This window comes from Gorilla gorilla, chromosome 20 (genome assembly GCF_029281585.2).
Source record: "Gorilla gorilla gorilla isolate KB3781 chromosome 20, NHGRI_mGorGor1-v2.1_pri, whole genome shotgun sequence".
Taxonomy (NCBI): Eukaryota; Metazoa; Chordata; class Mammalia; order Primates; family Hominidae; genus Gorilla; species Gorilla gorilla.
Window position 1 is genome coordinate 12,385,345 of NC_073244.2, and position 21,598 is coordinate 12,406,942.

At 48.0% G+C, this 21,598-nt stretch overlaps 1 protein-coding gene and 1 pseudogene across 1 annotated transcript; one reads left to right on the plus strand and one right to left on the minus strand.

The window, feature by feature from the left end:
- Positions 1-1,519: 1,519 nt before the first annotated feature.
- CD70 (CD70 molecule) lies at positions 1,520-10,514 on the minus strand. Its single transcript, XM_055371454.2, has 5 exons — positions 10,406-10,514; positions 9,229-9,388; positions 7,653-7,867; positions 6,855-6,888; positions 1,520-3,197 (listed from the first exon to the last, which is right to left on the minus strand). Exons 3-5 carry the CDS (start codon positions 7,812-7,814, stop codon positions 2,812-2,814), a joined length of 582 nt encoding a protein of 193 aa, XP_055227429.1. The 5' UTR covers positions 7,815-7,867; positions 9,229-9,388; positions 10,406-10,514; the 3' UTR covers positions 1,520-2,811.
- LOC134757765 (large ribosomal subunit protein uL30-like) lies at positions 9,929-11,536 on the plus strand (annotated as a pseudogene).
- Positions 11,537-21,598: the final 10,062 nt, after the last annotated feature.

Consider the following 21,598-nt stretch of genomic DNA (forward strand, 5'->3'; position numbering starts at 1 on the left):
TCTGCCACTATTTTCCGTAACTGTTAAATACTGAGGTTCCAGCTGTTACAAAACCAGTAACTTTGGACAGATGACTCAACGGTTTGCGCCTCTGTTTTCCTCATCTGCGAAATGGGAACAATGATGATTCCTCCAGCTTTGTAGGGCTTGCATGAACACGAGCTGAGTTAATGGGATAAAACAGTGTGCAGTCCATATTAAATGCCGTAAGAAGCACTTGACTTTACTTTGAGTCCCCAGTTCCAAAATCCAAAAAGCCCTGGAAATCAAGTTGTTTTGGTGAATTGTTTGGCAGCAATCTCTGACCTGAACTTTTTGTTAATTGTAGTCTTTTTTTTTTTTTTTTTAAAGACAGAGTCTCACTCTGCCACCCAGGCTGGAGTGCAGTGGCACTATCTCAGCTCACTGCAATCTCCACCTCCTGAGTTCAAGAGATTCTCCTGTCTCAGCCTCCCCAGTAGCACAGATTACAGGTGCCCATCACAACACCCAGCTAATTTTTAAATGTTTAGTAGAGATGAGGTTTCACCATGTTAGCCAGGTTGGTAACTGTGGTCTTGATTTTTTTTTTTTTTTTTTTTTGAGATGGAGTTTCGCTCTTGTCACCCGGGCTGGAGTGCAATGGCATGATCTTGGCTCACTGCAACCTCCACCTCCTGGGTTTAAGTGATCCTCCTGCCTCACCCTCCTGAGTAGCTGGGTTTACAGGTGCTGGCCACCATGCCTGGCTAATTTTTGTGTTTTTAGGAGAGACGGGGTTTTACCACATCGGCCAGGCTGGTCTCAAACTCCTGACCTCAGGCGATCCGCCCACCTCGGCCTCCCAAAGTACTGGGACTACAGGCGTGAGCCACCGCGCCTGGCCTGTAGTCTTGATTTTTATCCCACTTAGTGTGAATGTTAACATTTCTCATTGTAAAAAAAAAAAAAAAAAAAAAAAAAAAAATAGGTGTGGTGTTTGATTACAAAATGCTGTCCCGACCTCACTGAGGTGACGCATAAAAGATAGTATAAGTGCTAGGCACGGTGACTCATGCCTGTAGTCCCAGCACTTTGGGAGGCCGAGGCGGGTGGATCACAAGGTCAAGAGATCGAGACCATCCTGGCCAACATGGTGAAACCCGTCTCTACTAATAATAGAAAAATTAGCCGGGCGTGGTGGTGGATTTCTGTAGTCCCAGACTTGGGAGGCTGAGGCAGAAGAATTGCTTGAACCTGGGAGGGTGGAGGTTGCAGTGAGCTGAGATTATACCACTGCACTCCAGTCTGGACAACAGGGCGAGACTCCATCTCAAAAAAAAGATGGTATAATCCTGTACACCATCTTTAAATACTGGAAAATTCTGAGTTCCAAAATGTATTTGAGGTCCAGGGCAGTGGCTCATGCCTGTAATCCCAGCACTTGGGGAGGCTGAGGCGGGAAGATCGGCATTTCGGGAGATTGGAGTTTGAGACCAGCTGGGGCAATGTAATGAGACCTCATCTCAAAAAAAAAAAAAAAAAAAAAAATAGCCGGGTGTAGTGGCCTGTGCTGGCGGTCCTAGCTATTTGGGAGGCTGAGGTGGGAGGATCGTTTGAGCCCAGGAGTTTGAGGCTGCAGTGAGACAGGATCATGCCACTGCACTGCAGCCTGGGTGACAGATCAAGACCCTGTATTTTCAGTAGAGGTGAGGTTTCGCCATGTTGGCCAGGCTTGTCTTGAACTCCTGACCTCAAATGATCTTTTATTATTATTATTTAAGTTCTGGGGTACATGTGCAGGATGTGCAGTTCCGTTACATTGTTAAATGTGTGCCATGGTGGTTGGCAACACCTATCACCAGGCAGGAGTGCAATGACGCGATCTTGGCTCCCTGAAACTTCCGCCTCCTGGGTTCAGGCGATTCTCCTGCCTCAGCCTCCTGAGTAGCTGGGATTACAGGTGCCCTCGACCACGCTTGGCTAATTTTTGTATTTTTAGTAGAGACGGAGTTTTACATGTTGGCCAGGCTGGTCTCGAACTCCTGATTTCAAGTGATCCACCCGCCCTGGCCTCCCAGCTCGTTAGGTATTTTGCATTGTCTGCTTTGAGAGACAGTCACCCAAAGTGATCTTTGTGTTTCCTCTCTTGTCAAATAGATGCACCAAGGAGAAAACAGAACTTTTTTTTTTTTTTTTGACAAGGAATCTTACTCTTGCTCAGGCTGGAGTGCAGTGGCATGATCACGGCTCACTGCAGCCTTTGACCTCCTGGGCTCTACCCAATCTCCCACTTCAGCCTTTGGAGTAGCTTGGACTAGCACACCACTACATCTGGTTAATTTTTGTATTTTTTGTAGAGATGGGGGTCTCACTATGTTGCCCAGGCTGGTCTTGAACTCCTAGGCTCAAGCGATCTGCCTTCCTCAGCCTCCCAAAGTGCTGGGATTACAGGCATGAGCCACCGTGCCCAGCCCACTTCCTCTGTTCTTCAAACATCCCTAACCAAGAACATTTTTTTTTCCTGAGACAGAGTCTTGCTCTGTTGCCCAGGCTGGAGTGCAGTGGCGCAATCTCGGCTCACTGCAACCTCCACCTCCTCGGTTCAAGCGATTCTCCCGCCTCAGTCGGCCGAGTAGCTGGGATTACAGATGCACGCCACGACGCCCAGCTGATTTTTGTATTTTTTAATAGGAAAATGAAAGAAAAAGCTCAATGCCTTCTCTTGTCCTGCCACCACTACCCCCCACCACACCCCCACCCCAACCCCGGGTGGCCCCTGTGTGTACACTTTTTCTCTTGAACTTAAATAAAATAAAATAAAATTTAAAAAACCCTAATCAGCAGCAGTGGTCAGGGGCGCACCCACTGCACTCCAAAGAAGGTCTCATCAGTGTTTCGGGAAGGCAAAAGTGTCCCAGTGAGGTTGGTGCAGAGTGTGTCCCCTCGGGCCAGGGGCGTCAGGCGCTGGGAGGCAATGGTACAACCTTGGTGGAAGCTGAGACGCAGCAGGCTGATGCTACGGGAGGCGGGAGAGCAGATTCCCACGGCCAGGGTGGTGGGGTGGTGCCTGGAGGCCGTCGTGGAGGAGCAGATGGCCAGCGTCACCTGGATGTGTACCATGTAGATGCCATCACGATGGATACGTAGCTGCCCCTTGTCCAGCTCTGGTCCATGCAGGAAGGAGCGGCCCAGTGCTGGGCCCCCCTGCCAGTATAGCCTGGGGTCCTGCTGAGGTCCTGGGGGCACAGGGTTAGAGGGATGAGAGGATGGAGGTTTAGGGAAACTGAGGCACAGGGGGTCATAGAGAAAGTCAGATATAGAGATCGAGAGTTAGAGATCAAGGAATAGGTTGGACGTGGTGGCTCATGCCTGAAATCCTAGCAGTTTGGACGTGGTGGCTCATGCCTGTAATCCCAGCACTAGCAGTAAATCCTAGCAGTTTAGGAGGCCAAGGCGGGTGGATCACCTGAGGTCAGCAGTTCAAGACCAGCCTGGACAACATGGCGAGACCCCATCTCTACAAAAAATAAAAAGTCAGCCAGGTGTGGTGGTGCACGCCTCTGGTCCTGGCTACTCTTGGGAGGCTGAGGCTGGAGGATCGCTTGAGCCTGGGAGGCTGAGACTGCAGTGAGCTATGATCACACCACTGCACTCCAGCCTGGGTCACAGAAACCCTGTCTCAGAAAAAAGGGAGGGGGATAGAAGGTTAGAGATCTAAAGGGAAGGAGAGAGGGGTAAGGGGAGGGGGGTGGAGAGAGGGTAAGGGGAGAGGGGTGGAGAGAGGGGTAAGGGGAGAGGGGTGGAGAGAGGGGTAAGGGGAGAGGGGTGGAGAGAGGGGTAAGGGGAGAGGGGTGGGGAGAGGGAGAGAGAGAGAGAGACAAAAAAAAAAACAGAAACAGACAAGGGTAAAGATAGAGGGGGAGGGAGAGATATATAGAGAGAGAATGCAGAGAGAGAGCACGAGAGAGAGAGCGAGAGAAAGAGTGTATGTGTGAGAGAGCACGAGAGTGCACGAGAGAGTGTGAGAGAGAGCATGAGAGAGCGAGAGAGTGTGTGAGAGAGAGGATGAGAGAGCTTGAGGGAGAGTGCACGAGAGAGTGAGAGAAAGCACGAGAGCAGGAGAGAGTACGAGAGACAGCATGAGAGAGAGCAAGAGAGAGAGTGTGTGTGTGAGAGAGGACGAGAGAGCTTGAGAGAGAGTGCACGAGACAGAGTGTGAGAGCGAGCTCGAGAGAGTGCATGGGAGAGTGTGTGTGTGAGAGAGAGGACGAGAGCTACAGAGCTCGAGAGTGCACGGGAGTGAGCGAGAGAGTGCCTGAGAGAGTGAGACAGACAGCACGAGAGAGACAGCGCGCAAGAGAGTGCACGAGAGAATTCCCCAAGGGACGCCTGCTCGGGTCACACCCTGAACCCCAATAAAAGCTTTGGCTCCCAGGTCCCTTTTTTTTTCTTGCTCTCCACCCGCTGGTTGAGTCTGTGTCTCAGAGAGATCCCCTACCTTCCCGTTGGCCCTCTTCTCTCTAGGATCTTTATTTTCTTTAGAGACAGGGTCTGGTCCTGTCACCCAGGCTGGAGTGCAGTGGTGCAATCATAGCTCACTGCAGTCTCAGCCTCTGGGGCTCAAGCTATCTCCCACCTCAGCCTCCCGAGTCACTGGGAGGTGGCATGCGCCACCATGACCAGCTAATTTTCAAAATTTTGTTCTAGAGATGGTGGTCTTGCTATGTTTCCCAAGAAACATAGTCTAGAACTCGTGGGCTCAAGCGATCCTCCCACCTCAGCCTCCCAAAGCGCTGGGATCACAGCCGTGAGCCAAGGTGCTCAGCCATATTTCACGTGTTTCATCTCAGCGTCTCCTGTCTCCGCGACTTATCTGACTGACACACCTGAGCCTCACTCTCCTCCTCACTCAAGGCTCTCCTGGAGACTGGCTGTCTTGTTAGGAAGGAACTGAACACGGGTCAAACAGGAGCCCCAAGGGTGTTTACCAGGCTTTGCAAATTTCCTGTAAGAGTGACACCTGGTCCCCTGTCAGACACTTAGGCATCACATCATCCACCAGAAGAAAGAGCTGTCCTGTGGAAGACACTGTCAACACCTGTGGCCACCACCCCTGGTGCCCGTCGATGTGGGGCTGGAGTTTACAGCCACTCTCCAGAAAGGGGCCTCAAGACCAAATTACAGGAAAAATATGGCAAAAGCGGCGGCGGGGGGTGGGGGGAGACATATCAGGGGTCAGAGACCCAAGGAGAAGAGAGAGCAACAAAGGTCCCTTCCATTACAAAATGAAAGGAACAAAACACGCAAGCCTGCAGTAATTTTAGTCTCTGGGGATGAACCGTGGAAAAACAGAAGAGGAAGAAGCGTTCGAGAGAGGCAGGGAGGAGGTAGAGACTTCCACCTAGAGCAGAACTGTTCATTTCTTCTCCCTCAAGGCTTCTTGCCAATGCCACCCACTCAGAGACCAGCCCCCCACCCGACCGCCGCGACTCCACTTTAAACGAAAATCCCCAACCCTGGCATGCCCGGATTCCCCACCCACCTCCTTGCCTGATTTTTTCTCTAAAACCTGCTCTTGGCCTGTTTTACTCTACGTGGCATTGCTCTGTTTCTCACATGTTCGTTTTTATTTTTTTGGTCATCTCCTCCTCCGTAGGAGTGATAGTAGAAGGGAAGCTCACCAGGCAGGGATTTCTGTCTGTTTTGTGCGCGACTGCGGTACCGGAACAGTGCCTGCCCACTGCAGATGTATAATTAGTGCTTGTAGCATGAATGGAGGAAGGGTAGCCTTTCCTGTGAGCGTTTTCGTTTACTAACAAAACCCCTTTGATTCTTCCAAGGGAGGAGATCGAATGTGAAGGACTGAGAGGGAAAGAGAGAGAAAGGTAGTGGATGCCCAGAAACACGAACCTGCTCTCTCTCTCTCTCTCTCTCTCTCGTTCTCTCCCTTTTCCTTTTTCTCTTGGGCATGATCTCTTTCTCCCCCACCCTGTTTTTCTTCTTCCCCCTTTCTGTCTCTGTCTCTTCCTCTCTGTTATTCTCCTTCTCTCTTCCTCTCTCTGGCTTTCTTTCTTTTCTTTCTCTGTCTTATTTTTTTCTCTTTCTTCTTTTTCTTCCTTTCTCTCTCTCTCACCTCCCTCCCTCTCTCCTTCCTTCCTTCCTTTCTTTTTCTTTTCCTTTCTTCTTTTTATTTATTTATTTGACAGAATCTCCCTCTGTCACCCAGGCTGGAGAGCAGTGCCATTATCTTGGCTCACTGCAACTTCTGCCTCCCAGGTTCAGGCGATTCTGCTGCCTCAGCCTCCTGAGTAGCTGGGATTACAGGCGCCTGCCACCACACCCGGCTAATTTTTGTAATTTTAGTAGAGACGGGGTTTCACCATGTTGGCCAGGCTGGTCTCAAACTACTGGGCTCAAGTGATCCACCCGCCGCTGCCTCCGAAAGTGCTGGGATTACAGGCTCCAGCAACCACGCCAGGTCGCCTCTCTCGTTTTTATTCTCTCTTCCTCTGTCTTTTTTCTCTGTCTCCGTCTCTCTCCCTCTCTCTCGTTCTTTCTGTCTCCCCCGCCTGTCTCCCTCCCTCTTCCTCTCTCCCTGCGTCTCTCCATGTTTCTTTCTTTCCCCTTCTTCTCCTGTCTCCGTCTGTCCCCTCTGTCCCTCTCTCTGTCCTTTTTTCTCACTGTCTCTCCCTCCCTTTCTCTGGTCCTCTCCCTCCCTCTCTGTCTTCTCTCTGTCTCCCCCTCTCCGTTTCCCTCCCTATCTCTCCCTCCCTTTCTCCCTCCGTCTCTCTCTGTGTCTCTTTCTCTGTCTCTCCCCACTTGTCTTTCTACCTCTCCTTCCTTCTCTCTCTGTGCCTCTTCTTCTCCCCGTCCCTCCACGTCCCCCGTGTTACCTGTGTGATTCAGCTGCAGCTCAGCTACGTCCCACTGGAAGAAAAGACCAGAAAACGGCACGGACGTAAGCAGAGAGGTTCTATGTGTCCCCTGTGCCAGGAGCTCTCTTTTCTCTGTCCATCCTCCTTTCCACCTCTCATCCCACGGCGCGCACTGGTGATTTTATTTCATTTTATTTTTTTTTACTCTTAAGACTTCTTAAAGAGGAAGCAGGTCTGAACCAGCGGGGAGCGTGAAGTCGAGACCTTCAAAATAACTTCTTCGTTTCCCGAATCGTTTTCCTGGATGTCACTGGGCGCGAGACCACCGCGCGCAGCGGACTGTCTCCGCTGCAAAGGCGCCCGGCGCGGTCCCCAAAGGGACCCCTCCCCCACCCGGAGCGAGTGGCTGGGGCCATCCCGTCCTAGGAGGCCCCAGGAAGCCCCCAAGCCCAGCCTTGTGAAGCCCCCAGCAGCCCGTGAGTCAGCCTGCCGGGGGAACACCAGAGCCGAGTCATCTTCCATTTCCATGTGCGTCTACCTTTCCCATCCCGGGATCTCCCTGTACCTCCTGGCAGGGCTGCCTGTCTCGGAGCCCCTACACCGGGCAGCCTGGTCCCCGCCTCGCCTCCCTGTTCTGGTCTCTGTCTCTGCCCTACCAGATCTTCCTCTCTGGCCTCTTTGTACCCATCTCATTCTGTATTTTCGGTCACGCTCCTCTCAGTCTCCGCCCTGGTGCACGGTCCCTGCGCCCCTCGCCGTATTCTCTGCCGGAATAAGTTAGGATGTTTTCTTCCCAACTTTTGCATCTCAACTCACCCCAAGTGACTCGAGCGGCAGCTGCTGCTGAGCCTGTGCGAAGCGCTGGATGCAGACCACGAGGCAGATCACCAAGCCCGCGACCAATGGGACCAAAGCAGCCCGCAGGACGCACCCATAGGGCCTGCGCCGCACCGAGCAGCCCGAACCCTCCTCCGGCATCGCCGTGGCGATCACCTCCGCTAGCGCAGGAGGGGCGATGGGGGCGCGGAGCGCTGCCAGAGAAGGAAGGAAGGAAACTGCAGCCCCCTCCCGGGGCTCCTGGGCGTCTACTTGCCTCAACCTGTCAGGGGACCAGCCTGCCCCTCTCTGGGGATGTCCGACCGGTCGAGGGGAGGGACTTGAGCAATTGGCGAGGGGAAATTCCCTCCAACCGCTGCCAGTCTGCAGATCCTAAAGTGTGGGTGGAGGCAGTTGCCAGGATGCAGGCAGTGGCCCCGGGTGAGCCTCAGAGTTGCCTGCCCCCAACCCCTCCCCGCCCGACCTTCAGGCAGGAGACATTCAATCTTCCTATTCCCCTCTCCACCTCATTCTTCTGGGGCCCATTCATTTATTCAACAAACCTCCACTGCACATTTATTAGGGACTAGATTTTGCTGTGCACTGGGGATACAGCAGACATCCAAGAATTGGGGGTGCTCCCCAAATATTCGTGTACCCCTCTCCTGCATTTTTTTTGTTTTGTTTTTGAGACGGAGGTCTCCCTCTGTCACCCAGGCTGGAGTGCAGTGGCGCCATCTCAGTTCGCCGCAACCTCGATCTCCTGGGTTCAAGCGATTCTCCTGTCTGAGCCTCGCGAGTAGCTGGGATTAACATGCGCGCGCCACCATGCCTGGCTAATTTTTTGTATTTTTAGTAGAGATGGGGTTTCACCATGTTGGCCAGGCTGGACTTGAACTCCTGACCTTGGGTGATCCACCCGCCTTGGCCTTCCAAAGTGCTGGGATTAAAGGCATGAGACACTGCACCCGGTCGGTTATCTCCTGCATTCTTGGAGACCTCCTGCTTTTTTGTTTAAAGTTAAATTAAATTAAAATTTTTATTTTTTATTTTTATTTTATTTTATTATTTATTTATTTATTTTTTTGAGACAGAGTCTCGCTCTGTCGCCCAGGCTGGAGTGCAGTGGCGCCATCTCGGCTCACTGCAAGCTGCACCTCCCGGGTTCACGCCATTCTCCTGCCTCAGCCTCTCGAGTAGCTGGGACTACAGGCGCCCGCCACCATGCCCGGCTAACTTTTTGTATTTTTAGTAGAGATGGGTTTTCACCATGTTAGCCAGGATGGTCTCAATCTCCTGACCTCGTGATCTGCCCGCCTCGGCCTCCCAAAGTGCTGGGATTACAGGCGTGAGCCACCGCGCCCGGCCTAAATTAATATTTTTAGAGACAGAGTGTTGCTCTGTTGCCCAGGCTGGATGCAGTGGCGCCACCACAGCTCACAGCAGCCTCAAACTCCTGGGCTTCAGTGACCCTCCCATCTCAGCCTTTTGCATAGTTGGGTCTACAAGCACACGCTACCATGCCCGGCTAATTTTTTTTGGGGGGGGGGTAGAGGATGGGGTGTTACTATGTTACCAGGCTGGTCTCAAACATCTGGGCTCAAGCGATCCTGCTGCGTAGGTCCCCCAAAGCGCCGGGATGACAGGTGTGAGCCACCGCACCCAGCCTCCTGCTCCTGTTCTCGATGGCTGTAGTGGGTTAACGGTGTCCTCCCAGAATTCATGGCCTCCTGGAACTGCAGAATATGACCTCATTTTGAAATTACGGGGTTTTTTTTGCAGATATAATTAGGCTTAAATGAGGTCATACTGGATTAGAGTGGGCCCTCAGGTGGAGAGAAAAGAGGCTCATAGAGAAGGAGCCGTGTGAAAACAGAAACAGAAACTGAATGAGGCAGATGAAAGTCAAGAAACACCAAGAAGAAGCCGGGCGCAGCAGCTCACGCCTGTAATCCCAGCACTTTGGGAGGCTGAGGCAGGCGGATCACTTGATATCAGGAGTTTGAGACCCTCCTGGCTAACACGGTGAAACCCCGTCTCTACTAAAAATACAAAAAATTAGCCGGGCGTGGTGGCGGGCGCCTGTAGTCCCAGCTACTCAGGAGGCTGAGGCAGGAGAATGGCGTGAACCCAGGAGGCGGAGCTTGCAGTGAGCCGAGATCACGCCACTGAACTCCAGCCTGGGTGACAGAGTGAGACTCCGTCTCAAAAAAAAAAAAAAAAAAAAAAAAAAAAAAAGAGTTGGAGACCAGCCTGGCCAACGTGGTGGATGGAACCCCATCTCTACTAAAAATTCAAAAAATAGCTGGGTGTGGTGGTGGGCACCTTTAATCCCAGCTACTCAGGAAGCTGAGGCAGGAGAATCGCTCAAACCCGGGAGACTGAGGTTGCAGTGAGCCGAGATCACACCATTGCACTCCAGCCTGGGTGACAGAGCGAGACTGTCTTAAAAATATATATATATTTTAAAAAGAGGATCCAGCCTCTTTTTCCGGCTGGAACCATGGAGGGTGTAGAAGAGAAGAAGAAAGAAGCTCCTGCTGTGCCAGAAACCCTTAAGAAAAAGCGAAGGAATTTCACAGAGCTGAAGACCAAGCGCCTGAGAAAGAAGTTTGCCCAAAAGATGCTTCGAAAGGCAAGGAGGAAGCTTATCTATGAAAAATTGAAGCACTATCACAAGGAATATAGGCAGAGGTACAGAACTGAAATTCGAATGGAAAGGATGTCAAGAAAAGCTGGCAACTTCTATGTACCTGCAGAATCCAGATTGGCGTTTGTCATCAGGATCAGAGGTATTGATGGTGTGAGCCCAAAGGTCCGAAATGTGTTGCAGCTTCTTCGCCTTTGTCAAATCTTCAATGGAACCTTTGTGAAGGCCAATTAACATGCTGAGGATTGTAGAGCCATATATTGCATACGGGTACCTAAATCTGAAGTCAGTAAATAAACTAATCTACAAGTGTGGTTATGGCAAAATCAATAAGAAAAGAATTGCTTTGACAGATAACGCTTTGCACGATCTCTTGGAAAATATGGCATCATCTGTATGGAGGATGTGATTCATGAGGTCTATACTGTTGGAAAACGCTTCAAAGAAGCACATAACTTCCTGTGGTCCTTCAAAGTATCTTCTCCATGAGGCGGAATGAGGAAACAGACCACCCATTTTGTGGAAGGTGGAGATGCTGGCAACAGGGAGGACCAGATCAACAGGCTTGTTAGAAGAATGAACTATGGTGTGTACTATAATTATTTTTCTAAGCTGTTCAATAAACACTACCTGCTCTCAAATGGAAAGAAAAATATGTGTGTATATACATACAGTTAGGGTCCCAAGGGCCTCTGGCTATGAATCATCAAGAAGTCAGTGTCATCAGCAGCAAACAGCCAACAGCGCTAGAACTCGTGCCTGGGGATAGCTTCTCTAACACATGGATTTCCTCCTCTGTGAGGCTCATCACGGCCTCCTTGCTCTTGGGGACGTTAGACAGGGCTTCAGCACTATTTGGGGGCTGTTTGAAACAGCAAAATTACCAAAAAAAGCAAAAAATTGAAAGGAGATAAAAACGGGAGATTTCAGAGCCTGAGCTTATAGCATTTGCTGGGTGGGTGAAAGAGGGTGGTGAAAGAGGTCCAGAATTTTGAGGTATCCAGAAATCAGAATATCCTCCCTGAGATCCCCAAGTACTAAAGGGATTTCCTTCATGGAAGCCCTAGGACTCCAGGTCTGGGGGAAACGGGTAGACAGCACCTTCAAGACAACCTCCTACCTTAATTTATTTAATATTTACTTAGCTGATCTTTTTATCAGCTTAAGATATAAATAGTTTAGACTCATATCATTAAGAAATAACTAATACCTTCTAAAAGATGGGGGAAAGAGAGATGGGGTGTGGTGGCTCATACATGTAATCTCAGCACTTTGGGAGGCCGAGGTGTCTTAGGAAAATCCCAAAATGAGACAGGAGCAGCCAACTCATAAAAATAAATACAACTGCTTGGCCGGGTGCAGTGGCTCACACCTGTAATCTCAGCACTTTGGGAGGCCGAGGCGGGCGGATCACAATGTCAGGAGTTCAAGCCCAGCCTGGCCAATATGGTGAAACCCCATCTCTACTAAAAATACAAAAATTAGCTGGGCGTGGTGGCGGACGCCTGTAGTCCCAGCTACTCGGGAGGCTGAGTCAGGAGAATCGCCTGAACCCCGGAGGCGGAGGTTGTCATGAGCTGAGATCTGGCCACTGCACTCCAGCCTGGGAGACAGAGAGAGAGTCTGTCTTAAAAAATAAATAAATAAATAAAATACAACTGCTTATGAAACTGAATCTCGTTCACCACAAGAAAATTGGAAATTGAAAGCTCCATGAAACACAATTTTTCTTTCTCTCTCTCTCTCTCTTTTTTTTTTTTTAAGATCGTGTCTCCCTCTGTCGCCCAGCTTGGAGTGCAGTGGTGCCATCTTGGCTCACTGCAATCTCCGCCTCCCAGGTTCAAGCAATTCTCCTGCCTCATCCTCCTGAGTAGCTGGGATTACAGGTGCCCACCACCACGCCCGGCTAATTTTTGTATTTTTAGTAGAGATGGGGTTTCACCATGTTGGCCAGGCTGGTCTTGAACTCCCGACCTCCAGTGATCTGCCCACCCGGGCCTCCCAAAGTGCTGGGATTACAGGTGTGAGCCACTGTGCCCAGCCGCACTTTATCTTGTCACCTGTGATCTGGTAAAAGATCAGAGTGTTTGATGATTCACTGCTCAGCAAGTGCGTGGGTGAGAAGGAGCCTCAAACCTGGAGGCTAGGATCTGAAATGGATCCAACTTTCTGGAAGGACAGCTTGTTGAAATCTATCAATGCACCAAAATGCACCTTCCCTTCGGTCCAGAAATTTTACTTCAAGGATATTCTTTCGTAAGCACACTTGCACGCGCCACAGACGCGGACGTACACACACAAACTCAGCGTGGTGTGCTTTGAACGATACCCGAACACAACCAACCAGAAGATCCATGCGCAGTTGAGGGTTTAGTCCTGTGCTACGCACTTGTCAGGTTTCACCTTTTCTGACCTTCCCAAGAACCCTATGAAGTGAATCATGCTGTTATTTCTATTTTCCCTGTGAGCAGGCTCAGAGAGGAAGGCCACCAGCTTAATCCACCTAGCAAGGAGCTTGGGAGAGGAAGTGCCTAGATTTGAATGTGGATCCGTATCGTGTACCTGAAGAACCTGGACCTTCCCACCTGAGTCACTTAGTGACTTGACCTGGCCTCTGACCACTTTCCAGTCTGTGCAGTTCTGCTGGAGGTCATTTGCACCATTTTTTATTTTTTAATTTTTATTTATTTGTTTATTTTTGGGACGCCTTGCTCTGTCACCCAGGCTGGAGGGCAGTGGCGTGATCTCGGCTCTCTCTGCAACCTCTGCCTCCCGGGTTTAAGTGATTCTCCTCCTGCCTCAGCCTCTCAAGTAGCTGGGATTACAGATGTGCACCACCACATCCGGCTAATATTTGTATTTTTCGTAGAGATGGGGTTTTGCTATGTTGGCCAGGCTGGTTTCGAACTCCTGACCTCAAGTGACTTGACAACTTTGGCCTCCCAAAGTTCTGGGATTACAGGCATGAGCCACCACGCCCCACGGTCGTGTGCATTGTTTTTTGGTGACGTTTGAGAAGAAGGTTTTCTAAAACCAGAGTTTCCCCATCTGCAGACTCTAGAGCTGAGGCTCCAGGACAAGACATCCACTGATGTTGGCACTCTCTCTCTCTTTCTCTCTTGCTCTAAGTCAGGGGAATCATGAGCCCTGTGAAGGGAAAGAGTTGAGAGGAGAGACCCAGAGGACAGTTGGAGCACAGGAAGTAAGATCACTTTCCTCCTGAGGAAGCCCGAGGCCCACCAGGCTGATTTTTGGCTGCCTTCTGCTTTCCCCCAAGGGAAATCTGGAAACTTCTGCCTCTCTTCCATAACCCTGGAAGCCGTGGGCAGCTTGAAAGTGCCAACTCAGGCTTCCTCTTTGTCCAACTTGGTCACTCCTTCTCTTTCCCTTTGCTGTGGCTGATCTCAAGTTGCCACAGGGATATGCTCCTTGGTGTTGATATAGGAATTAAGAAGGAATTACTGGCTGGGTGCAGTGGTTCATGCCTGTAATCCCAGCACTTTGGGATGCTGAGGTGGGTGGATCACCTGAGGTCAAGAGTCTGAGAGCAGCCTGACCAACAAGGAGAAACCCTGTTAAGGGAGGAGACCACCCCTCATATTGTCTTATGCCCAGTTTCTGCCTCCAAAGAAAGAAAAAGTAAAAACAAAAAGGCAGAAAGGAAATCCACAAGCAGAAAGCCCGGTGCCTCACCCTGGGCCTGGTAGTTAAAGATTGACCCCTGACCTAATCGGTTAAGTTATCTATAGATTACAGACATTGTAGAGAAAAGCACTGTGAAATCCCTATCCTGTTTTGTTCCGATCTAATTACCGGTGCATGCAGCCCCCAGTCACGTACCCGCTGCTTGCTCAATCGATCACGACCCTCTCATGCTCACCGCCTTAGAGTTGTGAGCCCTTAAAAAGGACAGGAATTGCTCACTTGAGGAGCTCGGCTCTTGAGACAGGAGTCTTGCTGATGCTCCTGGCCGAATAAACCCCTTCCTTCTTTAACTCGGTGTCTGAGGAGTTTTGTCTGCGGCTCGTCCTGCTACATTTCTTGGTTATCCCGATCGGGAAGCGAGGTGATTGGCGGATGGTCGAGGCAGCTCCTTAGGCGGCTTAAGCCTGCCCTGTGGAACATCCCTGCAGGGGACTCCGACCAGCCCGAGTGACGCGGATCCTGAGAGTGCTCCCGGGTAGGCATTTGCGCCGGTGGGACGCCTTGCCAGAGGAGTGTGTGGCAGACCCCCGTGGAGGATCAACACGGTGGCTGAACGCTGGGAAGGAATGGGCACTTGGAGTCTGGACATCTAAAACTTGGTAAGACTAGTCTTTGAAACTTGCCCACTCCGTTTGAGTGGAAGCGTGGCCTGATCACCCACGGCATGCCTGTGCCGGCACTTTGGTTATTGTTTTTGATTTGACTTGGATTACTTGATACTTTGGTTTTGGTTTCAACCTGGCTTGGATATCTGGATACTCTGATTTTGGTTTTGATTTTGGTTTGGTGCAAACTGCAAAAGTGTGTGTGTGTGTGCCCTTTTTACCCGTTCTTTGTTTTGTGGTGTGCGTGTGGTGTGAGCGTGGTGTTTTGTCTCAAAGAAGCATAGGTCAGGCACGAATAAGCCCATCCTACTAGGAACTAGGTTGAAAATTTTCAAAAAAACATTTAAAGGAGACTATGGAGTACTATGACACCAGGAAAACTTAAAACTTTGTGTAAGATAGACTGGCCAGCATTAGAGGTAAGTTGGCCATTAGAAGGAAGCCTGGACAGGTCCTCTGTTTCAAAGGTATGGCACAAGGTAACCTGTAAGCCAGGGCACCCAGACCAGCTCCCGTACATAGATACGTAGACACTTGCTTACAGCTGGTTTTAGACTCCCCGCCCCCAACACACAGTGGTTGAGAGAACAGTAGCATAAGCGGCTGGCAGAGGCAAGGAAAGACCAGCAGAGAGAGAGAAAGGAAAGAGACAGAGAGGAAGAGACAGACAAAGAGGGAGTCAAGGAGAGAGAGAGAGAAAAAAAAAGAGAGAGAGAGAGGCAGAGAGAGAGAGAGAAAGAGACAGAGGCAAAAGGAAAGTCAAAGAGAGAGTGACAAAGTCAAAGAGAGAAAGAAAGAAGATGATTTAACATTAACCACTGAAAATTCCCTTCACTCAGCAGGTTTCCTAACAGGGGATCTAAATCTTAATTACCAAATACGAAGGTCTGACCAGACCTAGGAGGAACTCCCTTCAGGACAGGATGAATGATGGTTCCTCCCGGGTAATTAAAAAAAAAAAAAAAAAGCCATCTATACCAATTCTAATTTAGAGAAAACAAGGTCTTATTAATAGCAAAGGATAATTAAAATCCCAGACTTACAAGGTTTTCAACAAAAGTAAAGTTTGCTAAAAGTTAACAGTTTAACACGTATGATAGTAACTTCTATGCTTCTTGCCTTAGACAGTCTAGTCCACAGACATAAAAAAAGGTTCGCTTTGGAAAAGAATGGTTATCATCTTCGAGAAAAAAAAAGGAAAAAAAAAGGTGGGGCAGAATTTATATAAAAAGAGTATTATATGGCAAATTCTTGTCCTGAAATAAATCAACTGGTTGTTTAAAGAAAGAAATGTTTGTAGTAAGTCCGAAAGTTAAGGCATGTCAAAAAATTGCCTGTAAAAGTTGTGAAAGAAAAATAAGTTATAAAAATAATGTGTTAAAAAAAGAATTTATGCAAAAAATGTTGTATAATTTAAAAGTAACTAGGCCTCCTGAATGTAAAACTATTGAAAAAAAAAAAAACAGTTTATGTCCAAGATGTATAAGAAAAGTAAAATATACCTTTAGTAAAAGGATTATAAGGAGGCATAAGAGTGTACATTTTTACCTACATTAAAAAGTTAAGTTAAAAAAATTATTGTTTTGAAGGTTTAAGCAAGTTTTAAAACGTTAATTGTAAAGAAAATTCTGTGTGTAAACATATTAGCTAAAGTTAAAGAACTATCATCCAGTTTTTCTGGACATTAAAGTAAAAGCATAACAGGTTTTTCTTAAAGCACCAACCTGCTCTTTAGCAAAAATTATAAAAGGTTGAAAAGAGTCTATAAAATCATACCTTATAGTCAAACATTAAAAATTAGATAAATATGTCTACAAGGTTTTATTAAAATTAGGTTTAACATTAATAACACACTAATATAAAACTAAAATTTAGCTTATCTGGTATAAAAATCATACAAAAAGCATTATTAAATATAAAATAGTGTTTAGCTTTCTTTGGTCTAAAAACTAATAAAAATAGGTGCTGAAGGAAATTTCTCAGTAAAAAGGCACTAAGGACTATAAAGTCCACTGCCACGGTCCCCACATTTAAAACAAAAGGTCAATTTCTTAGAAATTATATACTTGGTTTATCTTCCACTTTCTTTTCTCTCAAAAACTAATATGAGGGGCTGTCCCCTCCCTTAACAGGGTTTCTCCTTGTTGGTCAGGCTGCTCTCAAACTCCCAACCTCAGGTGATCCACCCACCTCGGCCTCCCAAAGTGCTGGTCTTGTGTCATTTAGGCCAATTAGATTAAAAAAAAAAAGAAGAAAGAAAAGGATCCAGTCCACCTTCAGAAAGGAAAAAAATGGCCCTTCCTGTAGTAAAGGACAATGTAACCCCTTAGAGCTAGTACTAACCAATCCCCTTGATCCTCGCTAGAAAAAAGAGGAACGTGTAACCCTAAAAAATTGATAGAGCTAGACTGAATCTTCAAGTAAATATCGTGGTTTGAGAAAAAGTGTATAAATGCTCTTCTGAGCCAGTATTTCAAACCTTTTATGATAAACTAAAAGTGCCAGTACCAGAAATTCCATGAAAAACAAGAAATTTGTTTTTGCAATTAGCCAAGCATGTGGCCCAGTCTCTCAATGTCGCTTCATGTTATGTATGTGGGGGAACTGTCATAGGAGATCAATGGCCATAGGAAGCACGAGAATTAGTACCTACAGACCCAGTTCCTGATGAATTCCCAGCTCAAAAGAATCACCCTGATAATTTCTAGGTCCTAAAAGCCTCAATTATTGGACAATAGTGCATAGCTAGAGATAGAAAAGAATTCACTCACCCTGTAGGACGATTTAGTTGTCTGAGACAGAAACTGTATAATGGTACCACAAAAACAGTCACTTGGTAGAGTTCCAATCACACAGAGAGAAATCCATTTAGTAAATTCCCAAAGTTGCAAACCGTGTAGACATAGCCGGAGTCCCACCAGGACTAGACAGCCCCGACTAGATTATGCTAGATATGTAGGCATAGAGCTTATGCCAAATTGCCTAACCAGTAGGCAGGCAGTTGTGTTATTAGCACTATTAAACTATCTTTCTTCCTACTGCCCATAAAAACAGGTGAACTCCTGGGCTTCCCTGTCTATGCTTCCCTCAAAAAGAGAAGCATAGCTATAAGAAATTGAAAAAATGATAAATGGCCCCCTGAGAGCATCATACAATATTATAGTCCTGCTACTTAGGCACAAGATGGCTCGTGAAGATACTGGACCCCCATTTACGTGATCAACCAAATCATATGGTTACAAGCTGTCTTAAAAATAATCACCAATAAAACCGGCACAGCCTTGACCCTTCTGGCCAGCAAGAAACTCAGATGAGAAATGCTATCTCTCAAAATAGATTAGCTCTCGACTACTTGCTAGCAGCTGAAGGAGAAGTCTGTAGGAAATTTAACCTTACTAATTGCTGCCTACACATAGATAATCAAGGGCAAGTAGTTGAAGACATAGTTAGAGATATGACAAAACTGGCACATGTGCCCGTGCAAGTGTGGCATAAATTTGATCCTGAGGCCATGTTTAGAAAATAGTTCCCAGTGCTAGGAAGATTTCAAACTCTTACAGTAAGAGTTATAATAGTAATAAGAACCTACTTACTGCTTGCTTGTTTGCTACCTGTACTTCTTCAAATGATAAAAAGCTTCATCGCTAACTTACTTCACCGAAATGCTTCAGCACAAGTGTACTATATGAATCATTATCGATCTGTCTTGCAAGAAGACACGGGTAGTAAAAATGAAAGTGAGAACTCCAGTATTGAGCGAGAGTCTCAAAAGGGGGGGGATAAGGGAGGAGACCACCCCTCATATTGTCTTATCCCCAATATCTGCCTCCAAAGAAAGAAAAAGTAAAAACGAAAAGGCAGAAATGAAATCCACAAGCAGACAGCCCGGCGCCACACCCTGCAGCCCCCAGTCACGTACCCCCTGCTTGCTCAATCAATCATGACCGTCTCACGCTCACACCCTTAGAGTTGTGAGCCCTTAAAAAGGACAGCAATTGCATACTCGAGGAGCTCAGCTCTTGAGACAGGAGTCTTGCCGATGCCCCCGGCCAAATAAACCCCTTCCTTCTTTAACTCGGTGTCTGAGGAGTTTTGTCTGCAGCTCGTCCTGCTACACTATCTCTCTAAAAATAGAAAATTAGCTGGGCGTGGTGGCACATGCCTGTAATCCCAGCTATTCGAGAGGCTGAGGCAAGAGAATCGCATGAACCTGGGAGGTGGAGGTTGTGGTGAGCCAAGATCGCACCATTGCAATCCAGTCTGGGCAACAAGAGCGAAACTCCGTCTCAAAAAAAAAAAAAAAAAAAAAAGAGAGAGAAGGAATTACTTAGGCAGAGAGCAAGGGCATGGGAGTCCTCGGTAAGGCTTTTCTTTTTAATGAAAAGCAGCCCCAAATCATTTTCTAACAAACAGCAGCCTGCAAGCTGGGAGCTTGCCTGGATGAATGCCAGCGGGAACTAAGGACTAGATATATTGAAGATGGCGGCTCTATCTTCCCTTCTCTGCCAGCCACGTGTGCTGTAAAGGAGCAGACAAGATGGCACCGATCAACTAGAAAGCCTATTTGCTTAAGAAGGGTAGGCTGGGGCAGCGGGGCGCTGTGGCTCACGCCTGTAATCCCTGCACTTTGGAGGCCAAGGCGGGTGGATCACCTGAGGTTAGGAGTTCAAGACCAGCCTGGCCAATGATGAAATCCAAATAATAGCTGGGCGTTTTAGTGATCATCTGTAATCCCAGCTACTCGGGAGGCTGAGGCAGGAGAATCGCTCGAACCCGGGAGGTGGAGGTTGCAGTGAGCCAAGGTCACACCACTGCATTCCAGCCTGGGTGACAAAGTGAGACTCCATCTCAAAACACACACACACAGAATTAGGGTGGGGCAACCAGCCTTCCCTGCACACTATGTAGACGTCATATCTAATCAAACCAATCTGTGAGCCCTGTGTAAAACAGACACCGCCTTCTCTAGCCTACCTATAAAATCTGCTGTGGTCTGCTGTCTCCCCTTTTTTCGGATCTCTCTCTCAGCTCCTCTCCTCTCTCTTTTCTTTTTTTTTTCTTTGATATGGAGTCTTGCTCTGTCGCTCAGGCTGGAGTGCAGTGGCCTGATCTCAGCTCACTGCAACTTCCCCCTCTTGGGTTCAAGCAATCCTCCTGCCTCAGCCTCCCGAGTAGTTGGGATTACAGGCGTGCACCACCATGCCCAGCTACTTTTTTGTATTTTTAGGAGAGATGGGGTTTCACCATATTGGCCAGGCTGGTCTTGAACTCCTGACCTCAGGTGATCTGCCTGCCTCAGCCTGGGTCCCAAAGTGCTGGGATTACAGGCGTGAGCCATCCCACCCGGCCCTCTCTCCTTTCTTCTATTAAACTTTCCACTCTTAACCCACTCACTTGTGCCTGTGTCCTGAATTCTTTCTCTGCACGCGTCAAAGAACCCCAGGGTATATAACCCAGACAGCGTAGCGGGTTCACTGTTACCCCTGGCAGAGTTCTAACAGGAAAAGGACAGGGATCCTTCAACTTACAGCTTCCCGCTTAACTATATAGCATGCCTCTCACTGCTGGGATTTCTGCTGGGAGGGAGGGTATCAAGACACTTTTGTCTCAGCACTTCTCACTCTTCCATTCCTGTTCCTTTCTTTCTTTTTCTTTTCTTTCTTTTTTTTTTTTTTGAGACGGAGTTTTGCTCTTGTTGCCCAGGCTGGAGTGCAATGATGCAATCTCGGCTCATTGCAGCCTCCGCCTCCCAGGTTCAAGGGATTCTCCTGCTTCAGCCCCCCAGTAGCTGGGATTACAGGCGCCCACCACCACGACCAGCTAATTTTTGTATTTTTCGTAGAGATGGGGTTTCACCATGTTGGCCAGGCTGGTCTCGAACTCTTGATCTCAGGTGATCCACCCGCCTCAGCCTCCCATAGTGCTGGGATTACAGGCGTGAATCACCATGCCCAGCTCATTCCTGTTCCTTTCTTTATCCCATGAGCCAGTAGGACTAGGAGAATTCTGCGCAAAAGGAAGCAACAAGAAACAATTTTCACCTACATGAAAGTCTGGGCTGGCATGTCATCTCTGTTCTGCAAAATCTTTAGGAGCCAAAATTCTTTCGCTCAAGTGCCTCTGACACATCAAAGGTGATGCCCTTGTCTGCAAAGTACAAAGTGACACACCACCATGGCTGAGTTCCAGGAAACAGGAAGGTCAAAAAGTGAAGGGAAGCAACTATCCTTCCTTTTCAAGGAAGTGCTTGCGCTAATAAATTCCGCTTACAACCCATTGGCCAGGACTTTGTCACATGACTCAGGCAAGGGAGTCTGGGAAATGTAGTCTTCATTCTGATGAGCCATGTACCCAGCTGAAACTCCAGGGTTCTATTACTATCAGTAACAGAATTTTGTGCCTCACGTGCAAATTTCAAGGGGGCATCTCAAACTGTCATTGTCAAAATAAATGATATTCTCAGGCAACATTTTAAAAAAATCTAAAAAGTGAAGGTCAAAAAAATTCATGATGAACAAATTGCAAAAATGTTTTAAAGATCAGATCCAACCCTACACTTCTACAATCTGCTTCATTTTTTTCCACCCTCATTCTGGTCTTGCAGCCCAAATTTGCATTCTGGCTCCAACACTTACCAGCTGTGTGAGCTGCAGCAAGTGATTTAACCTCTCTGTGCCTCAGTTCCCTGGAAGTAATAAAAGTATCTCACAAGCTTCCTATGAGGTTGGAAGGAATTAATATTTGTAAACTGTTTAGCAAAGAGCCAGTACGTAGTAAGGAACTGGTGAGAACTATTACTATCATTGCTACTACTGAAACGGCCTCCTTGTCTGGAGTAACACCCGAGGTTCACAGTCTCACAGCCAAGGAAAACAAGGACATAGACATAGAAAGAGTGAGGTCGAGAATGGAAGTTTAATAGGCGAAAGAAAGAGAAGAGCTCTCTGCTGCAGAGAGGGGTCCCGGAAAAATGGGTTGCCGTATCA

Excerpts from the sequence above, each read along its gene's own strand:
- CD70 (XM_055371454.2), bottom strand. The coding sequence starts at position 7,814 with ATGCCGGAGGAGGGTTCGGGCTGCTCGGTGCGGCGCAGGCCCTATGGG. Across the intron at positions 6,889-7,652 it reads TGCCGCTCGAGTCACTTGGG|TGGGACGTAGCTGAGCTGCA; the intron begins GTGAGTTGAGAT and ends CTTTTCTTCCAG. Across the intron at positions 3,198-6,854 it reads GCTGCAGCTGAATCACACAG|GACCTCAGCAGGACCCCAGG; the intron begins GTAACACGGGGG and ends CTGTGCCCCCAG.